Below are 27363 nucleotides of genomic sequence, written 5' to 3'. Positions count from 1 at the left end.
CTGACGGCCACACAGTATGACGGGTCGCGTGTACCGGAGTGGCGCCTTCATCGTCACCGCCTGCTGGTCTCCCCTGAAGTGCGTTTGGTGACCGGGGAGCGACACCGACTTCTGCCGCGCACTGTTAAGATGACGCACGCTAAATACGCACTTGTGGGAAGCTGAGATTGATGTACACGTGGAACTGGGTGTGTGTCTGTGTGTGTGTCTTTTTGTTTGTCTCTCTGTCTGTGTGTTCCTGTTTTTCTGTCTGTTTGTATGTGTATCTGTCTCTGTTTGTGTGTCTGTCTCTCTGTCTGTCTTTCCTTTTCTGTTTGTGTCTGTCTCTGTTTGTTTCTCTGTTTTTCTGTCTGTTTGTATCTGTTTGTCTGTCTTTCCTTGTCTGTTTCTCTGTTTTTCTGTCTGTGTGTCTGTCTTTCTGTTTGTCTATCTGTCTGTCTGTCTGTCCTGTCTGTCTCTGTTTGTGTGTGTGTGTGTGTGTGTGTTTATGATGTAGAGATATTATTATTGTGTTTATTATTATGTTTGTTTGTCTGTCTGTCTGTCCGTCTGTCTGTTTGTGAGTGGCGTTATTATTTATTTGTGTATTTCCTTTGTTTTTCATGTATTTGTTTATCATCATCCTGTTTGTGTTTGTCTTGCTATTAATAATTCTCCCGTGTGTTTATCTGTTTGTCAAGCCCACTAAACACCACAGCACCTCCAAAACACCCCTTTCTCCCACCCACAGCATTCTAACACTCCTCTCCCCCCTCCATAGCAAACACACCCATAAGCACCACAACATCCACTAAAACACCCCAGGACACCACAAATCCACTTAAAACACTCCATAACACCGCAGCACCCACTAAAATACCCTCAAAACACCGCAACACCACTTAAAACACCCCCAAAACACCACAACACCCATTAAATCACCCCATAACACCCAGCACCCACTAAAACACCCCAAAACACCACAACACCCCTTAAAACATCCCAAAACACCACAACACCCCTTTAAACACCACCAAAACACCATAACACCCACTAAAACACCCTCAAAACACCGCAACACCACTTACAAAAAACCAAAACACCACAACACTCACTAAAACACCACAACACCCCCTAAAACACCACCAAAACACCACAACACCCCCCTAAAACACCACAACACCACTTAAAACACCCCAAAACACCACAACACCCCGTAAAACACCGCAACACCCACTAAAACACCCCAAAAACACCCCTCATCCTCCCCACACAGCATTCTAACACCCCCTCATCCCCTCCACAGCAGTAACGCCCCTCTCCCCTCCACAGCAGTCTAACATTACCCTCTGCCCCTCCACAGCAGACCACGAGGCAGCAGCAAAGGTGGAGTCGCTGTTCCTAGACGCAGAGTTGAAGGATGCAGCGGGCGGGAGGACCAGGGCTTCTCTAGTCACTGTGGCCCACCATTCACCACGTGGACGCCACCTACAGGTCACCACCAGTACCAGATCCCCGAAGGTACTGTGTGTGTGTGTGTGTGTGTGTGTGTGTGTGTGTGTGTGTGTGTGTGTGTGTGTGTGTGTGTGTGTGTGTGTGTGTGTGTTTCTACTATTTCTTCTATTTCTTTTTCTTCATCTTTTTGTTGTTGTTGTTGTTGTTGTTGTTGTTGTTGTTGTTGTTCTTCTTCTTCTTCTTCTTCTTCTTCTTCTTCTTCTTCTTCTTCTTCTTCTTCTTCTTCTTCTTCTTCTTCTTCTTCTTCTTCTTCTTCTTCTTCTACTACTACTACTACTACTACTACTACTACTACTACTACTACTACTACTACTACTGTGTGTGTGTGTGTGTGTGTGTGTGTGTGTGTGTGTGTTCATTCTTTATATGTGTATCTCTCTCTCTCTCTCTCTCTCTCTCTCTCTCTCTCTCTCTCTCTCTCTCTCTCTCTCTCTCTCTCTCTCTCTCTCTCTCTCTCTCTCTCTCTCTCTCTCTCTCTCTCTCTCTCTCTTAACATCTCACCAAACCCAATCTAACCTAACCTAACCTTTTATCCTTTTCATTTTCCGTCTGTTTCTCTCATTCTAACCTAACCTAACCTAACCTAATGTAGCTTATCCTAACCCTTTTATCCTCTTCATTTTTTATCCCTTCTTTCTTTCACAATCTCACTTCATTCAAATCATCCCTAACCCAACCTAACCTAACCTAACCCAACCCAACCTAATCTAATGCTATATTCTTTTCATTTTTTCCTTTCAGTCTTTCTCAACCTCATTTAACCCAACCTAACCTAACCTAACCTAACTTAACTTAACCTTACCTTACCTCACGTCACCTCACCTATTTTTTCCCTCACCAGGTCGGAGAGTACGTCATTCTACACGTCCGCAGCAACTATTACCTCGATCGCTTCCGCTACATTCTTCTCAGCAAGGGGATGATCATAGAGGCTGGCCAGCAAACCATGGAGGTGAGGTGCTGGTGGTGGTGGTGCTGGTGGTGCTGGTAGTGGTGGTGGTGGTGGTGGTAACAGTGGTGGTAGTCTTAAACATTTTCCTCTCAGTTTTTGAAGGCTACAGAGATGACTAACTGGGTTTTCATGTATTTGTCCTGTTAATGGTGTGGAAATCTTGTTAATCTGTCACTGGAACCATAACAACACCCTTAAAAATCTTTCATTCTCTCATCATGACTGTTTTCCTCTCTCTCTCTCTCTCTCTCTCTCTCTCCTTCAGATATCAAACCACAGTAACATTTTTCCTCACATATCTCTCCTCCGACAGGCATCCCTGAAGACCTTCCCTCTGCCACTGACCCCTGAAGTCGCTGGTGTGGCCACAGTCGTCGTGTACACCATAGGCCGCGACGAGAGCCTGGTAGCCGACGCCCTGACCTTCCCAGTGGACGCCCTGACTCGCAAGGGGCTCCATGTTGACCTGAGGCAAGACCCAAGAGACCAGCATAAGTTGAAAGTGACAGTGATGGGTCTCCCCGGCAGTAGGGTGTCTCTAGCTGGCACACACTGGGAGTCTTACAGTATGCAGGCTGGGAATGACTTGACGCATGCACAGGTAAGAGTGTGTGGGTGTCTTGGGGGTGTGTGAGGGTGTAGGGTGTAGTTTTATGGTGTTTGGAAGTGTAGAGAGAGAATTCTAGAGATTTTTAGCGTGTAGGAGAAAGAATACTGTTTTTTGTGTTTTTCATAGAAGAAAGAAAAAAATAAGTGTGTGTGTGTGTGTGAGGGTGTAGGGTGTAGTTTTACGGTGTTAGGGAATGTAGCAGGGGAAATTATTGGTGTTTTTAAGGTGTAGGGAGAGAATTTTAGGTGTTTTTAGGGTGTATGGGAAAGAATAGTGGTGTGTTGGAGTGTGTTTTGAGGTGTAGGGAAAGAATGAATGTGTGTGTGTGAGAGTGTAGGGTGTAGTTTTAGTGTATTTGGAAGTGTAGGAGAGAAAATTCTAGGTGTGTTTAGGGTGTAGGGAAAAGAATACTGGTTTTGGGTGTAGGAAAGGCAGAAAGACAGAAATAAGTGTGTGTGTGTGTGTGTGTGTGTGTGTGTGTGTGTGTGTGTGTGTGTGTGTGTGTGTGTGTGTGTGTGTGTGTGTGTGTGTACCTTCCACCATTACTGTACCCTTCCCATCACCACTGTACCCTCCCATCACCTCCACCCTAATATCTTCCCATCACAATAGAAAATAAATAAAATGAATAATAACCATGATTTTTGTTACACCCCATCATCATCACTGTACCCACCTTTCACTGTACCACCCGTCCCTCCAGGTGCTGTACCAGATGGCGCGGGATGTAGGGCGGGTGGTGCAGGACCCCTTGGAGCAGAGGTGGGTATCGCAGGATGGACTGCCGGAAAATATACTGCATCTGCCGAGGACTTCACCGGGGATTGACCCTAATGCGACTTTTACGTGAGTTTGTGTGTGTGTGCGCGTGTGTGTATTTACCTAGTTGTAGTTTTCCATGGCCTGGGCTTTACGCTGGTGTGGTCCCGTCTCCATATCTACACTTATCCAATTTTTCTTTCAAGCTCTGCACACTCTTTGCTGACACCACTTCCTCACTCAAACTGTTCCACGTCTCAACACATCTTTGCGGGAATCTATACTTTTTAACATCTCTCAGACATCTTCCCTTCCTCAGCTTCTTACTATGCGATCTTGTGGTTCGACTGACATATTCTTCTCTCAGGATCAGTTTCTCATTATCCACTTGATCCATTCCGTTAATCAATTTATAAACTTGTGTGTGTGTGTGTGTGTGTGTGTGTGTGTGTGTGTGTGTGTGTGTGTGTGTGTGTTTTGTATACGTGTGTATATTTTTTCTCACACACAGACACACTCATTCGTTCCTCCTCTCACAGATACGCAGACCTCCTGGTGCTGTCGGATGGCCCTGTGCCGACCCTAGGGAATGTGTGCAGTGCTGGGGGGGCTCACAGGGGACAGTGCCTGCTGGGGGGGTGCTACACTGCTGTGGAGCGCTGTGACGGCAAGGCAGACTGTATGGATAGAGTCGATGAGAAAGGATGTGAGCTAATGCTGTGTTTTGCTGTGTTTTTGTGTTTTTATCCACTTCCTGTTCTTGTAATGTGTTTAAATTGACATATATTGCTATAAGACACATCCATTTAACATCACACCCACTTTAAAGCCTTCTTGTACACTGAAACACACTTACACTGCCACCAAACACACTTAAACACACTTAAAACACCAAACTCACATAACACCACCAAACACACTTATAACACCACCAAACACACTTAAAAGCACTTAAACACACTTGAAACACCACCAAACACACACCAAACACACTTAAAACACCACTAAACACCTCACACACCCACCGAACACCCATCCACATCTTCCCACACACACCCACACCCTCTTGCACCCACCAAACACACTCAAACACACCCACATAAACTCACACATATATCCGTAACCCACATTTACCCACTTCCACTCACCCACCCACCCACCACACCTCTTACACCCACTTAAACACACTGACAAACCACTGAACACACTTAAACCACCACAAAATACACCTAAACACACTTAAATACCCCCAAACACTCCAAAACACCACCAAACACCTCACACACCCACTCCCACCCTAGCTCTTATACCTGCCAAACACACTTAAACACACTTACAAACCACTGAACACACTTGAACCACCACAAAACACACCCAAATATATTTAAACCACCAAAAACACACCCAAACACACTTAAACCACCACAAAACACACCCAAACACACTTAAACCACCAAAAACACACTCAAACACACTTAAACCACCACAAAACACACCCAAACACACTTAAACCACCACAAAACACACTCAAACACACTTAAACCACCACAAAACACACCCAAACACACTTAAACCACCACAAAACACACCTAAACACACTTAAACCACCACAAAACACACCCAAACACACTTAAACACACTTAAACCACCACAAAACACACCCAAACACACTTAAACCACCACAAAACACACCCAAACACACTTAAACCACACAAAACACACCCAAACACACCACACACTCACACACTTAACACACACTTAAACACACCACACACACAAACACACAAACACACTTAAACACACACAAACACACTTAAACACACCAAAACACACAAAACACACCAAACACACTTAAACACACCACACCCAACACACTTAAAACACCACACACAAAAACACACCACACTTTAACACACTTACACCACCACCAACAAAAACACAAAACACACCCAAACACACTTAAACCACCACAAAACACACCTAAACACACTTAAATCACCACAAAACACATCCAAATACCTCACACACCTACCAATACCCTTACACCCCCCCCAGGTCCCCACAAAGAAGAGGAAGATCTAGCCCAGTATCGCCAACACCGCAGTAGTCGCCTGTCCCGCCACTACGCTGAGCCCTGGGTGTGGCGAGAGGTAGTGGTGGAGGAAACAGGGACATCCACTTTCTCCGTCCCAATTCCCTATGGCTCGGTCCACCTGGCTCTCTCCGCCTTCAGTCTCCACCCACAGCAAGGCATGACCATCCTGCCGCAGCCTGTGGAGTGGAAAGGTTCTGTAGGTTTTTGGATGGCTGTGGAGGCGCCTTCAAGAGTGGGGTTGTGGGAGCAGGTATGTCTTGTGTTTGGGGTGTGTTTTGTGGTGTTTTGGGGTGTTTGTGTGTGTTTTGGGGTGTGTTGGAGTGTTTTGCGTGTGTGTGTGTTTGCAGTGTGTGTGTGTGTGTTTGCAGTGTGTGTGTGTGTTTAAGTGTTTTGCAGTGTTTGTGTGTTAAGTGTGTGTGGAGTTCTTTGCAGTGTTTGTGTGTGTTTGGGTGTGTGTGATGTGTGTTTTGGGGTGTTTGTATGTTGTGTGTTGTGTGTGTGTGTGTGTTGAGTGTGTGTTTTGTGTGTGTTTGTGTGTTTGAGTGTGTGTTGTGTTTTGTGTGTTTGTGGTGTTGTGTGTGTGTTGTGTGTGTGTTTGTGTGTGTGTGTGTTTTAGTGTGTTTTGTGTGTGTTTGTGTGTTTGTGTTTGTGTGTTGTGTGTGTTTTGGGTGTGTGTTTGTGTTGTGTGTTGGGATGTTGTGTGTGTTGGAGTGTGTTTTGTGGTGTTTGTGTGTTTTGTGTGTTTTGGGGTGTGTTGGAGTGTGTTTTGTGGTGTTTGTGTGTTTTGGTGTGTGTTGCAGTGTGTTTTGGGGTCCTTGTGTGTGTTTTTTAAGGGTTTATCAATGTTTCTATAGTGAAGACTCAATATTCGAACATCTTTGAAGTCAAATTTTTCAATACTCAGATGCAGAAATCTTAGCTTGGTTCTCAAAAAAAATATCTGGTAGTCAAACGTTCTTATGCCGGTAATACTGGTAACACTGAAGCAGAAATAACAGTATTATGGTGTACTGGATACTGGTGCATATCCTGAGTCACACTGCCATGTCACGGGGGTGGGAACAACACTGCCCTGCGTTCTGTTTGCACTTTTTCATTTAGAAGCTTACAATGGCACCAAAGAGGCTTGTTAAGTTACTAGTGGTGAAAATAAGGAATATAGGGAGAGTGGCATTGTTAGTGGTGCTCAGCTTTCCAATGGTGAGTTCACAGGAATCACACCAGGAGATGAGTTGCCACCAAACGCACTTAAACACACTTGAAACACCACCAAACACACCTAGCACCACCAAACACACTTAAAATACCACTAAACATGGCTGGTGACTCATCCTCTGACAAATATCCTCCCTTCTCCTCACCACTCTCCTCCCCTCCTCCTCCCCATCCATCTCCCCTCCTCTGCTATGTTATCCATCACCAGCGTTCACTTGCACTAAATATAAATCAAAACTATGAAAAATCTACGTAGAAATTGTTATGAGCGTAAGGTTTTGCAAAGGTCAACACCAGTTACCTGATTTATTGGCATCAGTAGTCAAACCTTTGATACTCCAACACCCACACTCCAACACCAGCCTCCAACACCCACACTCCAACACCCAGCCATTTTGAACCAACCAGTATTGAATCTCCACAGTACTATATGTTTTTGAAGGGTTTATCAATACATACTTGTGTTTTTTAGGTCTATATTTGTTTAAGGGTGTGTTTTGAGTGAGTGGATCCTAACAACTTGTGGCCACACAGATTGGTGTCCGGGTGACGGCGGTGAACCACGGCACGGAGAGAGTGAGTGCTGTGGTGGTCCTGGCAAACAGCGCTGACTACAAGTTTGTGGACGTCAAGGCTTTCCTGCAGGTGTGTGTGTGTGTGTGTGTGTGTGTGTGTGTGTGTGTGTGTGTGTGTGTGTGTGTGTGTGTGTTTGTGTGTGTCTGTGTTTGATCTTAACCCCACTACCATTACTACTGCAGTCTCTCTCTCTCTCTCTCTCTCTCTCTCTCTCTCTCTCTCTCTCTCTCTCTCTCTCTCTCTCTCTCTCTCTCTCTCTCTCTCTCTCTCTCTCTCTCTCTCTCTCTCTCTCTCTCTCTCTCTCTCCCCAAAACACTAATTTAACCCAACCTCACTCACTCACTCACTCACTCACTCACTCACTCACTCACTCACTCACTTTCTCTCCCACAGCTTCACACACACACACACACTCACACACTCACACTCTCTCTCTCTCCCACAGCCTCACCCCAGCAGAGAGGGCAGGGAGAGTCACATGGTGAGCGGGGAACATGAGCACAGGGTCTGGGTGGAGGCAGGGGAGGCACACACTCTGTACCTCCCTATCGCCCCTGTCAAGCTTGGAGAGGTGACTGTGTTGGTACAAGCCTCCCTGCTGGATAGGAAGATACAGAAGAAGGTGAAGATACTGGTGGAGGTAAGGAAGAGGAGGAGGAGGAGGAGGAAGAAGAGGAGGAGGAGTAGGAGAAGGTTGTGTTTGGTAAGTAAATAAGAGAATAGAAGGAAAAGGAGGAGGAGGAGGAAGAGATGAGGAGGAGGAAGAGGTAAGGAAGGGAAGAAAAGGAGAAGGAGAGGAAAGGTGGTGTTTTGTGAGTAAGGAAGAGAGGAGGAGGAAGAGGTAACATAAGGAAGAGGAGTAGGAGGAGGAGGAGGAGGTTGTATTTGTTAAGTAAATACGAGAATAGAAGGAGGAGGAGGAATGAGAGAAGGTGGCAGTAAGGAAGAGAAGAGAAGGAGGAGGAGGAGAGGAAGGAGTAAGTGGAGGAGAAGGTGTCTGTATGGTATTTTGTGTGTAAAGAGGAGGAAGAGGAAGAGGAGTAAGAGGTGCAGGTAAGGAAGAAGAGGAGGAGGAGTCAGTATCACATTTCTAACACTTCTCCCCCCCCCCCACAGCCCCAGGGAGCCGTCCAGGAGCACCACACGTCAGTTCTCCTCGATCTAAACAACCGTGCATATTTCTTCACCTTCCTGGATGTCAACACCTCAGAGGGCCTTGTGCCGGGGTCAGACGAGGCTCATGTGTCAGTCTTCGGGGACACTGTGGGGGCTGTCATGCTCTCCTCAGCCCCTGCCACGCCAAAAGCTCTCCTCGGACTGCCCTCGGTAAGATTGGAAAGGATGGTGGTGGGAGAAATGGTATTGGAAGGTTGATGGTGGTGGCAGATGCAGTGAATGAAGTAGGGTGAATGTAGAAGGAATGGTGAAGAGATGGAGGAGGCAAGGGTGGTGAAGGGAAGTATGGTGAATGTAGAGAGTGTAGGGTAAGAGGAAGGGTGAAAATAGATGGGTTGGTGTAGAGATGGGAAAGACAAGGTGTGATGAAGGGAGCTGTGATGAATGTAAGCATGGTGAAGGGAGGTAGGAGGAAGACAAGGGTTGGTGAAGGATGTCAGGAAGATAGGAAGTGTTCTTCCTTAGCCACGTTTTCTTGAGATGATGTCATAGCTACGTCACCACTTGCGGCCGTCTTACCTGTAACTGTTTTCATGCGCAAGTTAATTAACCTAACTTCAAAATGAGTTGATCTTGCCTCCAGGTGAAGGTGTTCCAAACTGGTGTTGCTGTGACGTCACAACTCAAGTCATGACGTGAGGTACAAACAAGTTGTGTGTTTGTGTCCACACATCACTGAAAAAAGCATAACATTTTCACATTAATGGAAGCAGACTGCCTTACCCGTGTGGTGGCCAACATCCCTCTTGTCCAAAACTTGAGTTGTGACGTCATAGCAATTTTATATCTTTTTTTGTTTCCCATCTGGATATTAGTGTCACTTAAACTGTATGAATCGTATTTTGGAATATCATGAGTCCTGGCAACCTACAGAGCAAGGTGGAGTGTTTTGGTGAGCACGCCAATCTCAAGTCAAGTTGAAGTCAAGACAAGTTGACCGCAAAACTGTGGCTCTTCCTAACACATGTTGCTTCAGATAAAAACACAAAGGTTGCCACGGAAGTCATGGGTGTTCCTTTACAACTCACACACGTCTCCACCTGTCATGCACCACACACCTAACCAAACCTGACACATCCCATCAGGCGGGGTGCGAACCAGTGGCCTAGCAATGCAGAAATCTTGTTAATCCATCACTAGAACCACAAAAACTAAATTGAACCAAAGATAACCTAACCTAACCCACCTTCCACCAGGCCGGATGTGAACCAGTGACCTAACAATGCAGAAATCTTGTCAATCCATCACTAGAACCACAAAAACTAAATTGAACCAAAGATAACCTAACCTAACCCACCTTCCACCAGGCCGGATGTGAACCAGTGGCCTAACAATGCAGAAATCTTGTCAATCCATCACTAGAACCACATAAAACAAATTGAACCAAACATAACCAAACCTAACCCACCTTCCACCAGGCCGGATGTGAACCAGTGGCCTTCAGCTTCCTCCTGACGGTGGTGCAGCTGAAGTACTGGCGGGAGATGGCCCAGGAGCCGCCCCTCGACGAGAAGGAGGTGTTCAAGAGCCTGTCACTGCTGTACCAGACCCTCCTTGTGTACCAGAACAGAGACGGAGGCTTCAAGTACTTTAGGTGTGTGTGTGTGGTGGTGAGGTGGTGGTGGTGGTGGTGGTGGTGAAAGTTGTTGTAGCAGTGGTGTTGGTGGTGGTGGTTGTGGTGGTGAAAATGTTGTTGTAGTGGTGGTGGTAGTGATGCATATGATGGTGGTGGTGGTGGTGGTGAGTGTCTGGTTGTGGTGATGATGTTTGTATTGGTGGTGGAGGTGGTGGTGGTGGTTGTGAGTGTGTTTGTAGTGGTGGTGGTGGTGGTGTCCTGTGTGTATCTTTTTACTTTTCCTTATTCTCTTCTTTCATCTTCACTTTCCTTCTTTTCTTCCTCTTGTACTTTTTAATCTTCTTTTCTCTCTCTTCCCTTTTCCTCATCTTTCTTCTTCCTTCTCTTCTTACTTCTTTTTCCCTTTTCTTTAATTATTTTCTTCTTTCCTTCTATTTTTAAGCCATTCTTCTTCTCTCTCTTCATTTTCCTCTCTCTCTCTCTCTCTCTCTCTCTCTCTCTCTCTCTCTCTCTCTCTCTCTCTCTCTCTCTCTCGTCTCTCGTCTCTCACTCTCACTCTCTGGTCTCGCCTCAGGACCAGCAAAAGGAGCTCTGTGTGGGTGACCAGCTTAGTGTTACGAGCTCTTAATGAAGTGTCTGTCACGTGGCCGCACCTGCTCTACGTCGACCCTCAAGTGACTGACAAGGCGCTCAAGTAAGTGTGTGTCTGTGTGTGTGTTTTATTTTATCTATTTATTTTATTTATTTTTTTTTTTTTTCCACAATCTCAAAAGAATGCAAGAGTCAAGACTTATCAATACCAAACCTAACTCAACAACAAACACACTTAACCTAACCTAACCTAACTTGACCTAACCTAACCTAACTTAACTCCCAAACCAATGAAAACACTTAAAACCTAAGCTAACCTAATCAAATCTAACCTAACCTCACAAACAATGAAAACACTTAACCTAACCTAACTTAACCTAACGTAACCTAACATCCCAAGGTTCGTGCTGGCCCAACAAGCCCCACACGGTGCCTGGGAGGAGCCGAATGGAGAGGTGGCAGACAGGAAGCTGGTGCCGGCGCTATATTCCCTCACTGGCACCTCCACTCACGCCCTCAACCTGTCCATCACCTCACACACCATGATTGGACTCCATGCCCTACGCGACCTGCCCTCGGTGTGTGTCTGGGGGGTTGGGACTCGCACACACACATATTTATATTCAGAAACACGTTATTCTCTCACCACGACTATTTTCTAAAGCCATAGAGATGACTGGCGGGGTTTTCAAGAGTGTTTCTCTGGTTAATAATGTAGAAATCTTGTCACTCTGCCTCTAAAACTATTAAAACACAATTAAAAATGTTTGTTCTCTCACCGCAACTGTTTTCCAAGGTCACATAGATGACTAGTGGGGTTTTCAAGAGTGTTTCTCCAGTTAATAGTGCAGAAATCTTGTCACTCTGCCTCTAGAACCATAAAAACACCTTTAAAAATTCATGTCAACTTAAATAAAGCCTTTTGAAATAGAGAAGGTGAAGTGCAAAAGGATTTGAGAATACAAGCCTTAGTTTTGGACAATATTTATAGAAGTTTTGCAGTTTCTATATTTTTGTGTCAATTGGTGATAATGATACATACTATTAAGGTTTTCAAGTCCCACAAAACTCCCCATACACTTTCTCTCTCTCTCATACACTTACTCTCTCTCTCCCATACACTTCTTCTCCCTCCCATACACTTACTCTCCCTCCCATACATTTTTTCTCCCTTCCATACACTTCCTCTATCTCTCTCACACTTACTTCTTCCTCCCACATACTTCTCCATTCCTCCTAACAACATCCTCCTCTTCCTTCTCTTTCTCCTCCTCCTCTTTCTCCTTCTCCTCCTCCTCCTCCTTCTCCTTCTCCTTCTCCTTCTCCTCCTTCTTCTTCTTTTTCTTCTTCTTTTCCTTCTTTTCCTTCTTTTTCTCTTTCTCTTTCTCTTTCTCCTCCTCCTCCTCCTCCTCCTCCTCCTCCTCCTCCTCCTCCTCCTCCTCCTCCTCCTCCTCCTCCTCCTCCTCCTCCTCCTCCTCCACCCACCACCCACTCACTCCCCACTCCACACAGCCACTGGACGAACAAGTAGAAGCATCCATCTCTCTTGGTCGTCACTGGGTGGAGGACAACCTGGATGTGGTGGAGCAGGCGTCACGGCCCCTGGAGGTGTCCCTGGTGGCCCTGGCGCTGCATATGTCAGGGTCCAAACGTGCCCATAAGGCGTTTGGGTTCTTGACACGAAATGCAAGGCAGGAAGGTAAGGTGTTTGGTGTTTGTTGTGGGTGTTTGGGTGTTTGTAAGGGTTTGGATGGGTTTATGTGTGTTTTGTGGAGTTTTGGGGGGTTTTGGTGTGTTTCTGTGTGTTTGGTGTGTGTTTTGGGTGTTTGTCAGGGTTCTTGATTATATTTTGTGTGTGTTTGTGTGTGTTTTGTGGGGTTTTGATGTGTTTGTGTGTGTTTGGTTGGGTTTTGGTGTGTTTGTGTGTGTTTGGTGTGTTTGATTGGGTTTTGTTGTGCGTTCTGTGGGGTTTTAGTGTGTGTTTGTGTGTGTTTGGTTGGGTTTGTTGTGTGTTTTGTGTGTTTTGAGTGTGTTTGGTTGGGTTTTGGTGTGTGTTTTGTCCTGTTTTGGTGTGTGCTTTTGTGTGTTTGGTTGGGTTTGGGTGTGTTTTGAGTGTGTTTGGGTGTGTGTGTGGTTGGATTCTGGTGTGCATTTTGTGTGTGTTTGTGTGTTTGATTGAGTTTTGAGTGTGTTTGGTTGAGTTTAGGTGTGTTTTGGATGTGTTTTCTGGGGATTTTTGGTGTGTTTAAGGAAAGTTTAAGTGTGTTTGTGCCTGGTGTGTGTGTGTGTGTGTGTGTGTGTGTGTGTGTGTGTGTGTGTGTGTGTGTGTGTGTGTGTGTGTGTGTGTGTGTGTGTGTGTGAACGATAGAAAAAAAGAAAAAGGATAAAAACAATAGAAAAGATGAGATACTTCTGTGTGTGTGTGTGTGCGTATGTGTGTGTGTGTGTGTCCATAGCATGCAGTATTGACCCTTGCAATCCTTCACCGCAGGCCCTGAAACTCCCGAAGGCGTGGCTGCGGGTAACTGTCTTGTATATATACCTCTCTGTGCACGCCTCACTCACTCACTCACTCACTCACTCACTCACTCACTCACTCACTCACTCACTCACTCACTCACTCACTCACATTTTCTCTCTCTCTCTCTCTCTCTCTCTCTCTCTCTCTCTCTCTCTCTCTCTCTCTCTCTCTCTCTCTCTCTCTCTCTCTCTCTCTCTCTCTCTCTCTCTCTCTCATTCTTACACACAAACACATACATTTTTATTTGTTTGGGATTTGTAGTTTGCTTTGGTTTATGTACACACACACACACACACACACACACACACACACACACACACACACACACACACACACACACACACACACACACACACACACACACACACACACACACACACACACACACACACGTTTTTGTTTGCCTTTAAGTTTAGTAGCTTGCTTTGGTATATAGACACACATACGCACACACACACTCACCACTACCACCTTTAACTAACACTAACACCACTAACTCAGCAATGCACCGCCTCTAACTTCATCACCACTGCTACATAACGCTCAGCAGCATTGTACTAACTTAATCTTAACGCAGCCAAGGGTATATTGTCACCACCACCAGCACCACCACCACCACCACCACCACCACCACCACCACCACCACCACCACCACTGCTACTCACACACTCATTGGTGCTTTTAAACTATGCTGGGATTTTGTGCTGTTATGTTTGTTTCAGTACTGGGACACATTTTTACCACCATTAGACCATTTTATTGACATTAGGAAGCATCTATGGAAGTCAGAAGATTAATGGCCACAGTCTTCACTATTTTAACTCCTTCAGTACTGGGACACATTTTTACCTTGAGATTTGTGTACGATTTGACCATTTTATTGACATTAGGAAGGGTCTATGGAGGTCAGGAGATTAATGGCCAAAGTCTTCACTATTTTAATCCCCCACATAAATTTCCGAAGCTGTATCAAATCACCAAATAGTCACCAGAATGAATATGGAAACGTGTCCTGGTACTGAAGGGGTTAAGAGGAGAACAGGACTTGATGATGGTATAACTTTCAAAATATGCTTAAGATTCTTACTATAATATTTTACTAACACTGGGAGGGACTAAAAGTGGTACAGCTGTCAAAATATGCGTAAAAATTTGCAGTGTCTCTTTTTAGCTAAGGTTGAGAGAAACTGTGGATAATGTACTTGTTAAAATGTACTTGTAATCTTCTCTAATGTTTTGCTAATACTGGGCAGGACTGGGAACGCTTTAGCTGTCAGAATATACTTAAAATTTTCAGCATAAGACAAGGGAACTGGGAAGGATGCTCAAATTTCACTTAATCTAACCTCCCACCATCTTATCAGTCATTTAGCACTTTAAACCCCCACACCACACTGCATAATAAGAACTTAGAATATTGAAATAGCTTATCAGTCAAATTAAACCACTAACACTCACTGCAACACTCACAAACTAACACTCAGTCACCATAACACTCCCATACTGATACACACTCACCAAAACACACTCAAACTGGCACACACACAAACTAATGCACACAAACTGACACACACTCACCACACACACCTAAGACACCACCACATCACACACCACCACACCCAAAACACACCCCCACATCAGACAGCACCCAAAACACACCACAATACACCTCAACACATCCAAAACACCACAACACACCCAAAACACTCCCACACACCACACACCCCACAGTCCCACCACACAACACCACAACACACCCTCAGACACCACCACACACCACTACAACACACCCAAAACCCCCACACACCCCAGAACACCCCACCACACACCCCTACCACAAACCTACAACAACACGCACCCAAACACACACACACACACACACACACACAACAATAACCCACCACTCACCATCAACAGTGAAATACGTGTACTGGGGTGAAGATCTGGTACCTCTGCCTTCCTACCGAGTGGAATCCCAGCGACCACACCTCCAGCCGCGCCGCCCCCACCGCCATGACGCAGGCAATGTTGCAGCGACAGCCTACGCACTCCGATTGTATTCCATGAGGGGCGAGATTATGACCCCCAGTATTATGAGGTGGTTGCAGTCACAGAGGTCGCACGATGGAGGGTGGATGTCGACGCAGGTTAGAAGAGAGAGAGAGAGAGAAAGGGGGGGGGTGTTTGGAAAGTTAAAAGAGAAAGAGAGGATTGTGTTGAGAGAGAAAGAAAGAGGTGGTTTAGGAATTTAAGAGAGAGAGAGAGAGAGAGAGAGAAAGAAAGAGTGGGTTGAGAGAGAAAGAGAGAGAGGTGGTTTAGAAATATAGGAGAGAGAGAGAAAGAAGTTTATCTCTTTTTTTCTTTTTCTTCATGTTATTTCCTCTCTCCCTCACTTCCTTCTTTCATTCCATTTCTCCTTCCTTCCCTTTCCTCCTCTTCCCTCTCCCTCTCTCACTCCCTCATCCTTTTTCTCTCTCTCCTCTTCCTCGTATCCTCTCACTTTATCCTTCCCTCCTCTCTCTCTTTCTCTCTTACTCTATCTATTTCCCTCTCTCTTCCTCTCACTCTTTCATTCTATCACTAACACACTATCTTTCACTGTCTTTCCCTCTCACACACACTCTCTTTCCTTCATTCTCCCATCTACTCACTCTCTCTTTCTTTCTCTCCTAATGCTTTCACTCTCTCCACTCTCTCTCATTCTCATTCTATCACTGCCTTTCACCTTCATTCCTAACACATCCACACTTCTCTCCTTCACCTACTCTCTCTCTCTCTCTCTCTCTCATTCTCTCTATATCTCTCTATTTTTCATCCCAATTCCTAACACACACACACTCGCCTCACTCTCTCTCATTCTCTTCTCTCCCTCTCTCCCAGGACACTCTAGCAGCATGGGAGGCGCTTTACGAGTACTCCCAGCATGAAGGTGGCGCGCGGGACACTAAGCTGAGTGTGACCATTGAGCCTCTACATGACCACTCTCAAGCACAGACTTTCTTCATTACGCCAGATAACTTCCTTAATCTTCAGACGCAGGAGGTATGTGTATTTACCTACCTAATTGTATTTACCTAATTGTAACATACGGGAAAAGAGCTATGCTCGTGTTGTCCCGTCTCCATATCTATTAATGTCCAGCTTTTTCTTAAAATCATGAATATTCCTTGCGTTGACCACTTCCACGTCTAAACTATTCCATGCTTCCACCCTTCTATGAGGAAGCTATATTTTTCACATCTCTCCTATAAGTGGCCATTTTAGTTTTTCCCATGCCCTCTCGACATTCTTCCATTCCACATACACAGATCTTCCCTATCCATTTTTTCCATGCCAATCATCACTCTGTATATTGCTATCAGGTCTCCCCTTTCTCTTCTGTTTTCCAGGGTTGGAAGTTGCATTCTTTTCAGTCTGTCTTCATAAGTCAAATCTCTTAAGTCAGGCACCATTTTCGTTGCAGCCCTCTGTACTTTCTCTAGTTTCCTTATGTGTTTCTTTAAGTTCGGAGCCCACTGTATTGTTGCATATTCAAGCCTCGGTCTTATCATTGCAGTAATTATTTTCTTCATCATTTCTTCATCTAGATATACGAACGCCACTCTTATGTTCCTCAATAAGTTCAATACTTCTCCAATTATTTTGTTTATATGTCTCTCTGGCGATAGGTCATTGGTAATTGTCACCCCAAGGTCTTTTTCTTCATGACTGGTTTTATGTCTTCATTTCCTATCTTGTACATACTCCTGATTCTTCTTTCACTCTTGCCAAACTCTATTTTCTTGCATTTTGTCGTGTTGAACTCCATTTGCCATGTACAGCTCCATTTCCATATTCTGTCCAAGTCTTCCTGGAGTAGTTCGCAATCTTTGTCACATCTCACTTTTCTTAACAATTTTGCATCGTCTGCAAATAGGCTCACATAACTGGACACCCCATCCACCATGTCATTTATGTAGACTGCGAACATTACTGGTGCCAACACTGATCCCTGTGGAACTCCACTCTCCACCAATCCCCATTCTGATGGTCTGTCCTTAATTATTGTTCTCATTTCTCTTCCTACCAAAAGTCTTCCATCCATTTTAGTAAACTGCCATGCACTCCTCCTACCATTTCAAGTTTCCAGATCAGTCTCTGGTGTGGTACCTTATCAAAGGCCTTTTTTAAATCCAGATATATTCCATCAGCCCAACCATCTCTTTCCTGTATTACATCTATCACCCTCGAATAGTAACATATCAGGTTTGTCGTGCATGAACGCCCTTTCCTAAAACCAAATTGACACTCACAAAGTATGTCATTTTCTCCAAGAAGTCTGTCCATCTAGTCTTCACCACCCTCTCACACATCTTAGCTACCACACTTGTAAGTGACACTGGTCTATAGTTCAATGGGTCTCTCTTGTTACCTGATTTATAGATTGGGACAATGTTAGCTCTTTTCCAGTCTTGGGGCACTACACCTTCCCTTAATGAGGCATCAATTACTTCACAAACTTTTTCTGCCAATTGCTCCCTGCATTCTCTTAAAATCCATCCTGATACCCCATCAGGTCCCACAGCTTTTCTCACTTCTAAACTCCCCATCATGTTCTTGATCTCCTCCACCGTTACTTGAAACTCCTTCATAATCCCTTTCTGTTCCATTACCAGTGGTTTGTCAAAAGCAGTCTCCTTTGTGAATACCTTCCGAAAGCATCCATTCATAGCCTCTGCCATTTCCCTGGGATCTTCACTGTATACTCCATTTACTTCTAAACTTTCAATACTTTCTCTATTTTTGATGTTGTTGTTCACATGTCTGTAAAAAAGCCTTGGTTGGTCTTTACATTTATCAATTATATCCTTTTCTTGTTTCTTTCTTTCTTCTCTTCTAATCAACACATATTCATTTCTTGCTCTTTTGTAACTTTCCCACTGCTTAATCCGTCTTTTCCTTCTCCACCTCTTCCATGCATCCTCTTTTCTTGTTCTAGCCTTTTCACATCTATCGTTAAACCAGTCCTGCTTTCCAACTTCTCTATGTTGTCTTATTGGTACAAATTTTTCTCACCTTCTTTGTATATTTTTATAAATTCCTTCCACTTTTCATTTGCTCCTTAGCACTCTTGAATTTCATCCAATTTGTCTCTTGAAAGAATTTCTTTAGGTTTCCAAAATCTGTCTTGGCATAATTCCATCTTCCCACTTTATATTCTTCATTTCTTCTAGATTTCTCTTCGTCTATCACCTTGAACTCCAAAACTGCATGATCACTCTTTGCTAAAGGGCACTCCACCCTCATCTCCTCAATGACCATTGGCTCTGTACTAAAGACCAAGTCCAGTCTTGACGATGCTCCCTCTCCTCCAAACCTAGTATCTTCTTTGACCCACTGAGTTAACACATTTTCCATTGCCAGTGTCAATAGTGTATTTCCCATGTTGTCTCTGATCCTTCCATTGACCAGTCCTCCCAACACACCTCTTTACAATTAAAATCTCCCATCATTATAGTTCGTTCACAGCCACCCAACATTTCTTCCAGACATGTTCCTGTATCACTTATCATTTCTTCATATTCCTGTACTGACCATGCATTTGTCTTAGGTGGTACGTACACCACTATGTAGTGCCTCTTTTTCCTTCATTAGTTTCTGCTCTGATCTTTAGCACTTCTGCCTTTCCCATACCTTTTTCACTTGATCCACCTTTATATCTTTTTAACCAGCAACATCACTCCTCCTCCCATCTTACCTACTCTATTTCTTTTCCAAACGTTATATTTCCTTCTCCAACCTTCATCAGGTCTTCTCCTCTCTCAGTTTTGTTTCAGTAAGACCCACAATATCTGGGTTCTTGTCCCTCAAGTAATCGTTGAGTTCTAAAATCCCGATATCACTCCATTTATGTTGGAATACATTACATTTCGCTCATATGTAAGTTTCTTTAGTCCTTTCTTGCTGTACTTTTCTGGGTTATGAACCACTTCCTCAGTCTCATATCCAAGATTCTCCAGAAAAACTCTTTCTTCTCTTCTTCTGTCCTCTCTTCATTTTTTTCAAAGCCTCCTTTCTCAACTCATTTAACATTTCTCTTTCCTTTTCACCGAGATCTCTTCTCAACCAAATCTTCCTTGTTGTTTCCTGCTGGGCTAGCCTCCATGACTTCTCCACCAATTCATCTACATCCTTTTGTGACTTAAGTTTGATTCTTATTGGCCTCATACCTTCTCTTGTGAACTTTCCAATTCTATGGAAGTCCTCTATTTCTTGTACTAGGTCTTTTCCTCCTCTTGCACCACATTAATGATATTATTTATCACCTTTTTATGTTTTCTCTCTCTCCATTTTACTCGGTGTCTTATCCTCCTCCACACCAAATATCACCACACATCTCTTTTTGTCTACAGTTTCCCTCACCAATGTCTCATTTGACTTAATAACCTTCACCACTTTCTCAGCTATCTTCTCTTCTATGATCTGTTGATCTATAATTTCAGCAAGGCCCAAAGTTTTCTCCCTGACTCTTTGATTTCCTTTTCCAGACTTGCAACTTTGTAATTTACCTCCTTTCTTTCCACTTCCTGACTTTTTTCCATTCAGCCTGCTTCTCCATCACTTTTCCTAGAGATTCTCCACATTTTTCGCAATTCACTTTAATTAGCTTAACTTCCTCTTTCAGTGCTGCATTTTCCTTCTTCATATCGGCACAGTCTCATTACATTGTCATAACTCGTTTCCAGGCCCTCATACTTTTCAAACAGTTTTTCAATTTTACCTTCTAACTCCAGAATTTTCTTCACATAAGTGCTCTTCTCCATTATTCCTTGAAACCCTGTGAAGTCTGATTCCTCTTTCGAGTTCACGGCCGCCATGTTGCGCAGACGTAAACAAACCAGCTGATGGCTCAAACGCAGGCTACAGTTTATATTTACCTTCACTGGACATTATTTTGCTAATCAACAGTTAACATGACTATATGGAGACGGGACAAACATGTGTGCGTGTGTGTGTGTATTTACCTAGTTGTAGTTTTCCAGGGCCTGGGCTTTACGCTGGTGTGGCCCTGTCTCCATATCTACACTTATCCAATTTTTTTCTTTAAAGCTCTGCACACTCGTTGGTGACACCACTTCCTCACTCAAACTGTTCCACGTCTCAATACATCTCTGCGGAAACTATATTATTTAACATCTCTCAGACATCTTCCCTTCCTCAGTTTTTTTACTATGCGATCTTGTGCTTTGAATGTGTGTGTGTGTGTGTGTGTGTGTGTGTGTGTGTGTGTGTGTGTGTGTGTACAGAGCTCTTAATCTTGTGTACTGAGCTCTTATGCCTGTATTCTGAATCGCTTTGCTCTCACTGTCACTGCTTTCCAAAGGTTCCAGTTGAAGATAGTCGTGTTTTTAAGGGTGTTTTTATTGTTCTGGTGATAGATTGGCAAGATTTCCAGTTTATTTAAAGGAGAAACTGTCTTATTTATTTATTTATTTTATTTTTTTTTTCTGTGTGTGTAGAAATAAATCTTAACCTCACCACACCTAACCTCCCCCACCACTGCACCCCCTAGGTCGACGGTGAGTGGGGCAGCGTGCGGGTACAGGGCAAGGGACGTGGCTCGGCGGTGTTACAGCTCACCTCTAAGTACCACGTGGCCGACACACACCATCTCACCTCGCCCCCCACACCAGCGTTCAGACTCATGACTCGCGCAACCTGGCAGGGACACAATGGCTCTGCTCTGACGTTCGCTACCTGTGTCCGCTGGCTGTTTAGAGAGGCCGGGGACAGCTCTGGGGTGGCAGTGCTTGAGATGACTATTCCTTCAGGCTATGGCATGTCAGCAGAGGCACTGAGGAAGCTGGTCTTGGAGGGAAAAGTGCCGCATCTCAGAAGGGCCGAATTTGTGGAGAGAAAAATTACGTTCTTCTTTGAAAAGGTGACGTTTTGTGTTTTATGTAGCAAAGACGCGTTTTTTTTTTTGTTATTATTAGTGTTTTTGTTTGTTGTAGAGAAGGTTTGTGTTGTTTGTGGTATGTTAGGTTAGGTTAGGCTTGTGTTTTGGTAGTTTTGAGATTGTGTTCTTTGAGATATTAGTGTATGGTTTGGTAGTTAAAAGTAGGTTCATGTTTGTGGTGTATTGGGTTAGGTTAGGTTAGGTGTTGTGTTAGTTTAGAGAAGGTAAGGGTAGGGTAAGGATGGGATAGGGTGGGATAGGGTAGTTAAAAGTTTGTGGTGTATAAAGTTAAGTTTTTTTAAGCTGTATCAAATCACCAAATAACCAAAAGAATATGAGAAACACGTCCTGGTACTGAAGGGGTTAAACTAGGTGGTGTGTGAGCCCCCAGCGATCCACCACTGACTCTAACTGTCCTCCTCCACACAGCTGACTGGAAGCAAGACGTGTGTGGAATTCTCGGTGGAGCGCTGGTTCCCCGCCGCCAACCTCACCCGTGTCCTGCCCGTCAAGGTGTATGAATATTACTCCCCAGGTGTGTGTGTGTGTGTGTGTGTGTGTGTGTGTGAGACGGAGGATGTTTTATTGGTATTTTTATTTCATCTTTTTCTCTTTCCTCTCTTGTGAGCAATAGATCCTCTTCCTCTTCCTCCTCTTTGTGTGTGTGTGTGTTTAAATTTGAATCGAATTATTTTGTGTCTTTGTGATATGGACAAATTTGTAATCTCTCTCTCTCTCTCTCTCTCTCTCTCTCTCTCTCTCTCTCTCTCTCTCTCTCTCTCTCTCTCTCTCTCTCTCTCTCTCTCTCTCTCTCTCTCTCTCTCTCTCTCTCTCTCTCTCTCTCTCCATAGAGCTGTATGAAGTGGAGCTGCTGGAAATGTCATCGGTGGCCCTGGACATCTGCCAAGTGTGTGGGTCGTACCAGTGCCCAAATTGTCCCATTCTCTCCTACTACAGCAGCTCCGCCCCGCCCTGGCCCACCGTGGCGTCTCTCTGGCTCCTCCTGTCCCTTCTCTGCCTCCATGTCTGTCTGGCTGCGAGTTGAGGCACAGATGGCGTAGAGGAAGATGCTACAGCGACGCTCACTATGACTACTACTGCTACTATTACTTATCTGCTCTGCCCTGTAACTGCCTGTCTGGGTTGAGATTAATGACACTTGCAGCTGCCATCACTACTACTACTACTATTACTACTACTATTGCTGCTACTCAGATATTAGTAGTTATGTTATTTCAGTGTGTTATGTCATCTTGCTCAGCCCTGTAACTGGCTGCCCATCAGTTGAGATTAAGACTTGACACTACAACTACTATTACTACTATTATATCAGTACTTGAGGTTGCACTATTTCACTTATCTTGCCATAGTTATCTCAAGCTCTTTATTTTGGCAGAGATGAAGTGATTTGAAGTTCCCAGGTGGTGTGAAGTTAATTAGCACTGGCTGGTTAATTCCTCAGTGAAGGTACCTGGTGTCTTGTCATATTGAGGTAGAGTGACTAAGTTTGCTATGTTCCAGTAAGCCACACAGATATTTAGTGTTGAGGTGCTGTGGTGGGAAGGGACAGTGAGGTGGCTGTTTAGTAGGGTACTTGATGACAGATTCAGTGGTGAGGCAGTAGAATGATTGTGTGTTGATTGTGAAGTGTCTGAGAGCAAGGTAAGAAGGAAATACAGAAGGAAAGAATGTAGGAAGTAATAGTTATGTTGGTGTTTGTTATGAAATGTTGATATGGGAAGACTATTTTGAAAGGAAAAAGAATATTTGAAGTAACTAAATCCGTGTGTTGACAATGGGAAGAAGACTATTTTGAAAGCAAGGTTTGAAATTGAAATAGGAAGAAAAATACTGAAGAAAAGAAGAAATATAGTAGTAATTATATCTATTTATTATGAAATGTTGAAGATTACTTAATTAAACAAGCCAATACAACTAGACAGGTGATTACTTAAAGAGTGAGAGGAGGCAGTCAATAAGGGTGTTTGTCCAGTAATACCACAGTTAGCCAGTTTAGAGGAACTTTGTGGTGGTGGTGGCAGTGGCAGTGGTGGTGAGGTGGTATGGTGAAGGAGTGGTGATGGTGTGGTGTAGACTAGCTTGTGCGTGGTGAGTTCTTTATCATTTTGCTAGTCATCTTTATTAGAGTAATATATATGTGTGTGTGTGTGTGTGTGTGTGTGTGTGTGTGTGTGTGTGTGTGTGTGTGTGTGTGTGTGTGAGATACTGAACTAAGTAATAGCAAACCAGCTCTTGATGTGTTTAAAAAGATTATATTTAGTGAGAGTGAGTGAGTGAGTGACTGTGTGTGCGAGTGAATGAGTAAGTGTGTGTCTGAGTGACTGTGTGAGTGTGTGAGTGAATGATTGAGACTGAATGTGAGTGAGTGAGTGACTGTATGTGTGTGTGTGTGTGTACCAGCCAAGTCGCCAATCTAACTGCTGTACATAAGAGGCATAATGATGTAATATAGAATCGCTCATGCTCAAATCTAACTAAACCTTCTTAAAAACAGATAAACTAAAGCGTAGATACTCGTACGTACCGTAAACATTAATACTCCACCCAGCCACCGTTGACGTAGATGTTTAAGCATACAATAATACAGTGTTGCGTATTGCAGTCTTGACGAGCAAACTGTTTGATACCTTCCATGATTTGTGTCGTTAGTTATTGCCACACAGAGACTTATAGGCCATGTTTTGTCCGTCTGTCTGTGTGTCCGTGTGTGTGTGATGGGAGGCGGTGGTGTAGGGGATAAGGTTGGTGAGTGTGGGATCTGGCAGACGTCCGTGCGTAGGTTCGAATCCCACCACGTGCCGTCTTGAAGTTTTTTTTTTTTTTTTTTTTGTGTGTGTGTGTGTGTCTGTGTGTGTTTGAGAGAGGTAGATTATATATATTATGTATAGTATTTCATAACATAGCAATATAGACTTGACAATACCTCGTGTGTGTGTGTGTGTGTGTGTCTGTGTGTGTGTGTGTGTGTGTGTGTGTGTGTGTGTGTGTTTGAGTGTACATAAAGAAATTCTTTAAAAATCTATAAAAAAAAATTACAATAAATTAATAAAAATATGGTGCATTTGTACATAACTCTGTCTCTTTCTCTCTGTCTCTCTCATGATAAACTCCCCAGCTCTACACTAAGTTACCTAACCTTACTTTTTTCTCTCTAAACTTAACCTAACCTAACTTTGCCCTGATAAATGTAACCTCAACCTAACCTAACTTTTTCTTCTCTAAATCCAATCTAACCAAATTCTTTCCTCCTGAACCTAACCTAACTTAACTTTTCCCCATCTGAACCTAGCCTAACCATAACACATAACACAGCTTGGGGAGAGACTTGGAGACCTCAGTGAAGAAGAGTGCCAGGAAAGAGAGAGAGAGTGGAAAGGAGGGAGGAAGATAAGAGAAGTATTGGAACAGCAAAGGAGACAGAAATGAAAGTGTGATGAAAAGAAAGGTGAGATTTTAATGATGGGGAAATGAGAGATGGAGATTGAAGGAAATTATAGAGAAGAAAAATTATTGGTAAAGTAAGAAATAATATTAGTCAGGATAGAAATGAAAATGTGATGAAAAGAAAGGCAAGATTTTAATGGTGGAGAATACAAGCCTTGAAGTGATTAGTGCCAAGCTGTGTGGGGTCTGACGTGGCTAACCCATCCCCTTGTGTCCCTCTGGCTTGATCATTGTCTCGTCTCTAACTTCTGTCTCCTCGTCTGTCACCCACCACGCAGCCAGCCACCCAGCCACCCAGCCTGCCCCCTTCATTCCTGCCTGGCTGGTGGAGTGACTCTTTCTTGTACTGCGGCTGGTGAAGTTTGGTGTCTTGATTGTGTTTTGAGGGACTGTGGCCAAGAAGATAAGAAGTTAGGTTAAAATTCTTTGTTTTAAGGGACTGGCCAAGAACAGGAGAGAAAATTTAGGTTATTTCTCTCTGTTTTGAGTACTGTGGCCAAGAACAAGATGGAAAAGTTTGGTTATTCTTCTTTCTCTCTTTGTCTTATCTTTCTTTAGTGAACAGTAAGAGTTTGGTGTTGAATCTGTGGTAACTATGACATTTTTTGAGGGATTGTGGCCAAGAACAAGATCAAAAAGTTTGGTGTTTCTTCTACTTTTTAATTTATCTTTCTTTTATAAATCGTAAGAGTTTGGTGTTAAATCTTTGGAAACTGACATTTTTTAAGGACTGTGACCAAAAAAACAAGAAAAAAGTTAGGTAGATATTAATTCTTCTTCTCTTTGTCTTTTTTTTCTTTCATCTCACAGTTCTTGTATGAATTGTGTGTGGTGTTGAGTTTGTGTTACTTTTCAGACCTCCATTTTTTGAGGGACTGGTTTAGAGCAAGATGAAAAGGTGAAGTTTTTTTTTATTCTCTCCTCTTTGCTCATCTTCCCTTCACTCAAGTCTTGCATGAATTGTGAGCGATTTGTGTTGAGTCTTGAATGCGACAGGTTTTGAAGGATCGGCTAAGAACTAGAAGAAAACATTTAGCTGTATTAATTTCTCTCTTTTTGCTTTTCTTTCCTTCATCACTCAGTTTTTATGTAAATTGTAAGTGTGCGGTTGGGAGTCTTAACCCCTTCAGTACAGGGACACATTTTTACCACGAGTTTTGTGTACAATTAGACCATTTTATTTACATCAAGAAGAGTCTAGGGAGGTCAGAAGATTAATGGCCACAGTCTTCACTATTTTAATCCCCCACGTAAGTTTCTGAAGCTGTATAGAATCACCAAATAGTCACTAGAATGAATATGAAAACACATCATGCTACTGAAGGGGTTAATAGCGATAGGTTTTGAAGGATTGGCCAAGAACTAGAAAAAATGATAAAAATGTATTAATTCCTTTTTTTTTTTTTTTTTTTTTTTCTTCTTATCTTTCCTTCATCACTGAGTTCTTGCCCTAATTGTAGCTGCGAAAGTTATCATAAAGTCACAAGTCACAGTCTTATCATTTGAGGTCACCGTTTACAGGAATGGTGCTATTATTGCCATCCACAAGGTCAGTTATGATTTTACAGCTTGAAGGTCACAATTTTACTCGCAAAGAAGTGTGTGTGTGTGTGTGTGTAATCTACAGGTCACAATCTTATTTTATCTTATTTTAGGTCACAATCAGCATCTCCACAAGGCCACAATCATACAATTCCATATCTTGGGTCACTGATAAGTTAGGAAGTGTTTTGGTCACCCCCAGGCCACAGTGCGAGTCCCGTGTCATGGTGCAGCAGGGAACAGTGCCATCACCGCCAGCCAAGGTCACCAGGCAGGCAGACGGTGTGGCGTGGCGTGGCGTGGTATGGGTGGTGAAGGAGGCGTGTGTGTACTGTTGGTATATGTGCTGCTTGATGTGACGAGGCTGTTGGTGGAGGTGTTACCCAGGGAGGACTCATCTTTTTGTTGGTTTGTTATGTACTATTAACTATTACTACTACTACTACTACTAGTCAGACGTACTGGGCTTCTCGAGGCAAAATAAAATGTATTAAAGTCTCATGGCAACTTTTATTTTGTAACTTTTAAGGCAGGTTCAGTATTTGATGGGTGATGTTTGGTGCATTTGTTGAGATCAGTATTAACATATTGTACAAACTCTGCAAATTGTTACTTCTTATCACAAAGGGGCCGTGGTACATCAGTATGCATGACTATTGCTAAGCTTGTAAATCTACGTAAAAAACTAATACTATTACTAATGAAAATCAAATATTTATGCAGATAATACTAGAAATGTGTAATAATAATGATAATAAAAAAGTAATAATACAAATAACAGTAGTGATCATAACAATATCAACCACAGCACTTGTAATAATTGTGAGTTACAACAACAGTATGAAGACCACA

General features: G+C 43.5%; 2 protein-coding genes across 3 annotated transcripts in view; both read left to right on the top strand.

Annotated features, from left to right (window-relative positions):
- LOC123500963 (CD109 antigen-like) overlaps nt 1–1483 on the top strand; it is a 32897-nt gene extending 31414 nt beyond the window's left edge. Inside the window, exons 9-10 of one of the 2 annotated variants that reach the window (XM_045249571.1) lie at nt 1–188; nt 1346–1483. In XM_045249571.1, coding sequence (XP_045105506.1) covers nt 1–165 — 165 coding nt within the window. In that variant the 3' untranslated portion in view covers nt 166–188; nt 1346–1483. Of the gene's footprint in view, nt 189–1342 lie in introns of both variants that reach the window. The other variant, XM_045249541.1, reaches the window with a different exon arrangement.
- On the top strand, nt 171–27010 carry LOC123502595 (pregnancy zone protein-like). The gene is made up of 20 exons (XM_045251791.1): nt 171–188; nt 1312–1500; nt 2336–2446; nt 2760–3047; nt 3760–3902; nt 4355–4521; nt 5871–6160; nt 7660–7770; nt 8147–8341; nt 8818–9027; nt 10296–10471; nt 11028–11147; nt 11445–11622; nt 12557–12743; nt 13536–13565; nt 15483–15712; nt 16446–16607; nt 21118–21486; nt 21934–22039; nt 22356–27010. The coding sequence occupies exons 1-20, from the start codon at nt 171–173 to the stop codon at nt 22547–22549; spliced, it is 3474 nt and encodes a 1157-aa protein (XP_045107726.1). The 3' UTR covers nt 22550–27010.
- Nucleotides 27011–27363: the final 353 nt, after the last annotated feature.

Source organism: Portunus trituberculatus, chromosome 1, assembly GCF_017591435.1.
Source record: "Portunus trituberculatus isolate SZX2019 chromosome 1, ASM1759143v1, whole genome shotgun sequence".
NCBI lineage: Eukaryota > Metazoa > Arthropoda > Malacostraca > Decapoda > Portunidae > Portunus > Portunus trituberculatus.
Note: the sequence above shows the minus strand (reverse complement) of the source record. Positions and strands in the feature narration are given on the sequence as shown.

Bases quoted from the DNA above. Each gene is read 5' to 3' on its own strand.
- LOC123502595 (XM_045251791.1), top strand. The intron at 4,522-5,870 runs GTGAGCTAATGC...CACCCCCCCCAG, and splicing joins TAGAGTCGATGAGAAAGGAT to GTCCCCACAAAGAAGAGGAA. The intron at 8,342-8,817 runs GTAAGGAAGAGG...CCCCCCCCACAG, and splicing joins AGGTGAAGATACTGGTGGAG to CCCCAGGGAGCCGTCCAGGA.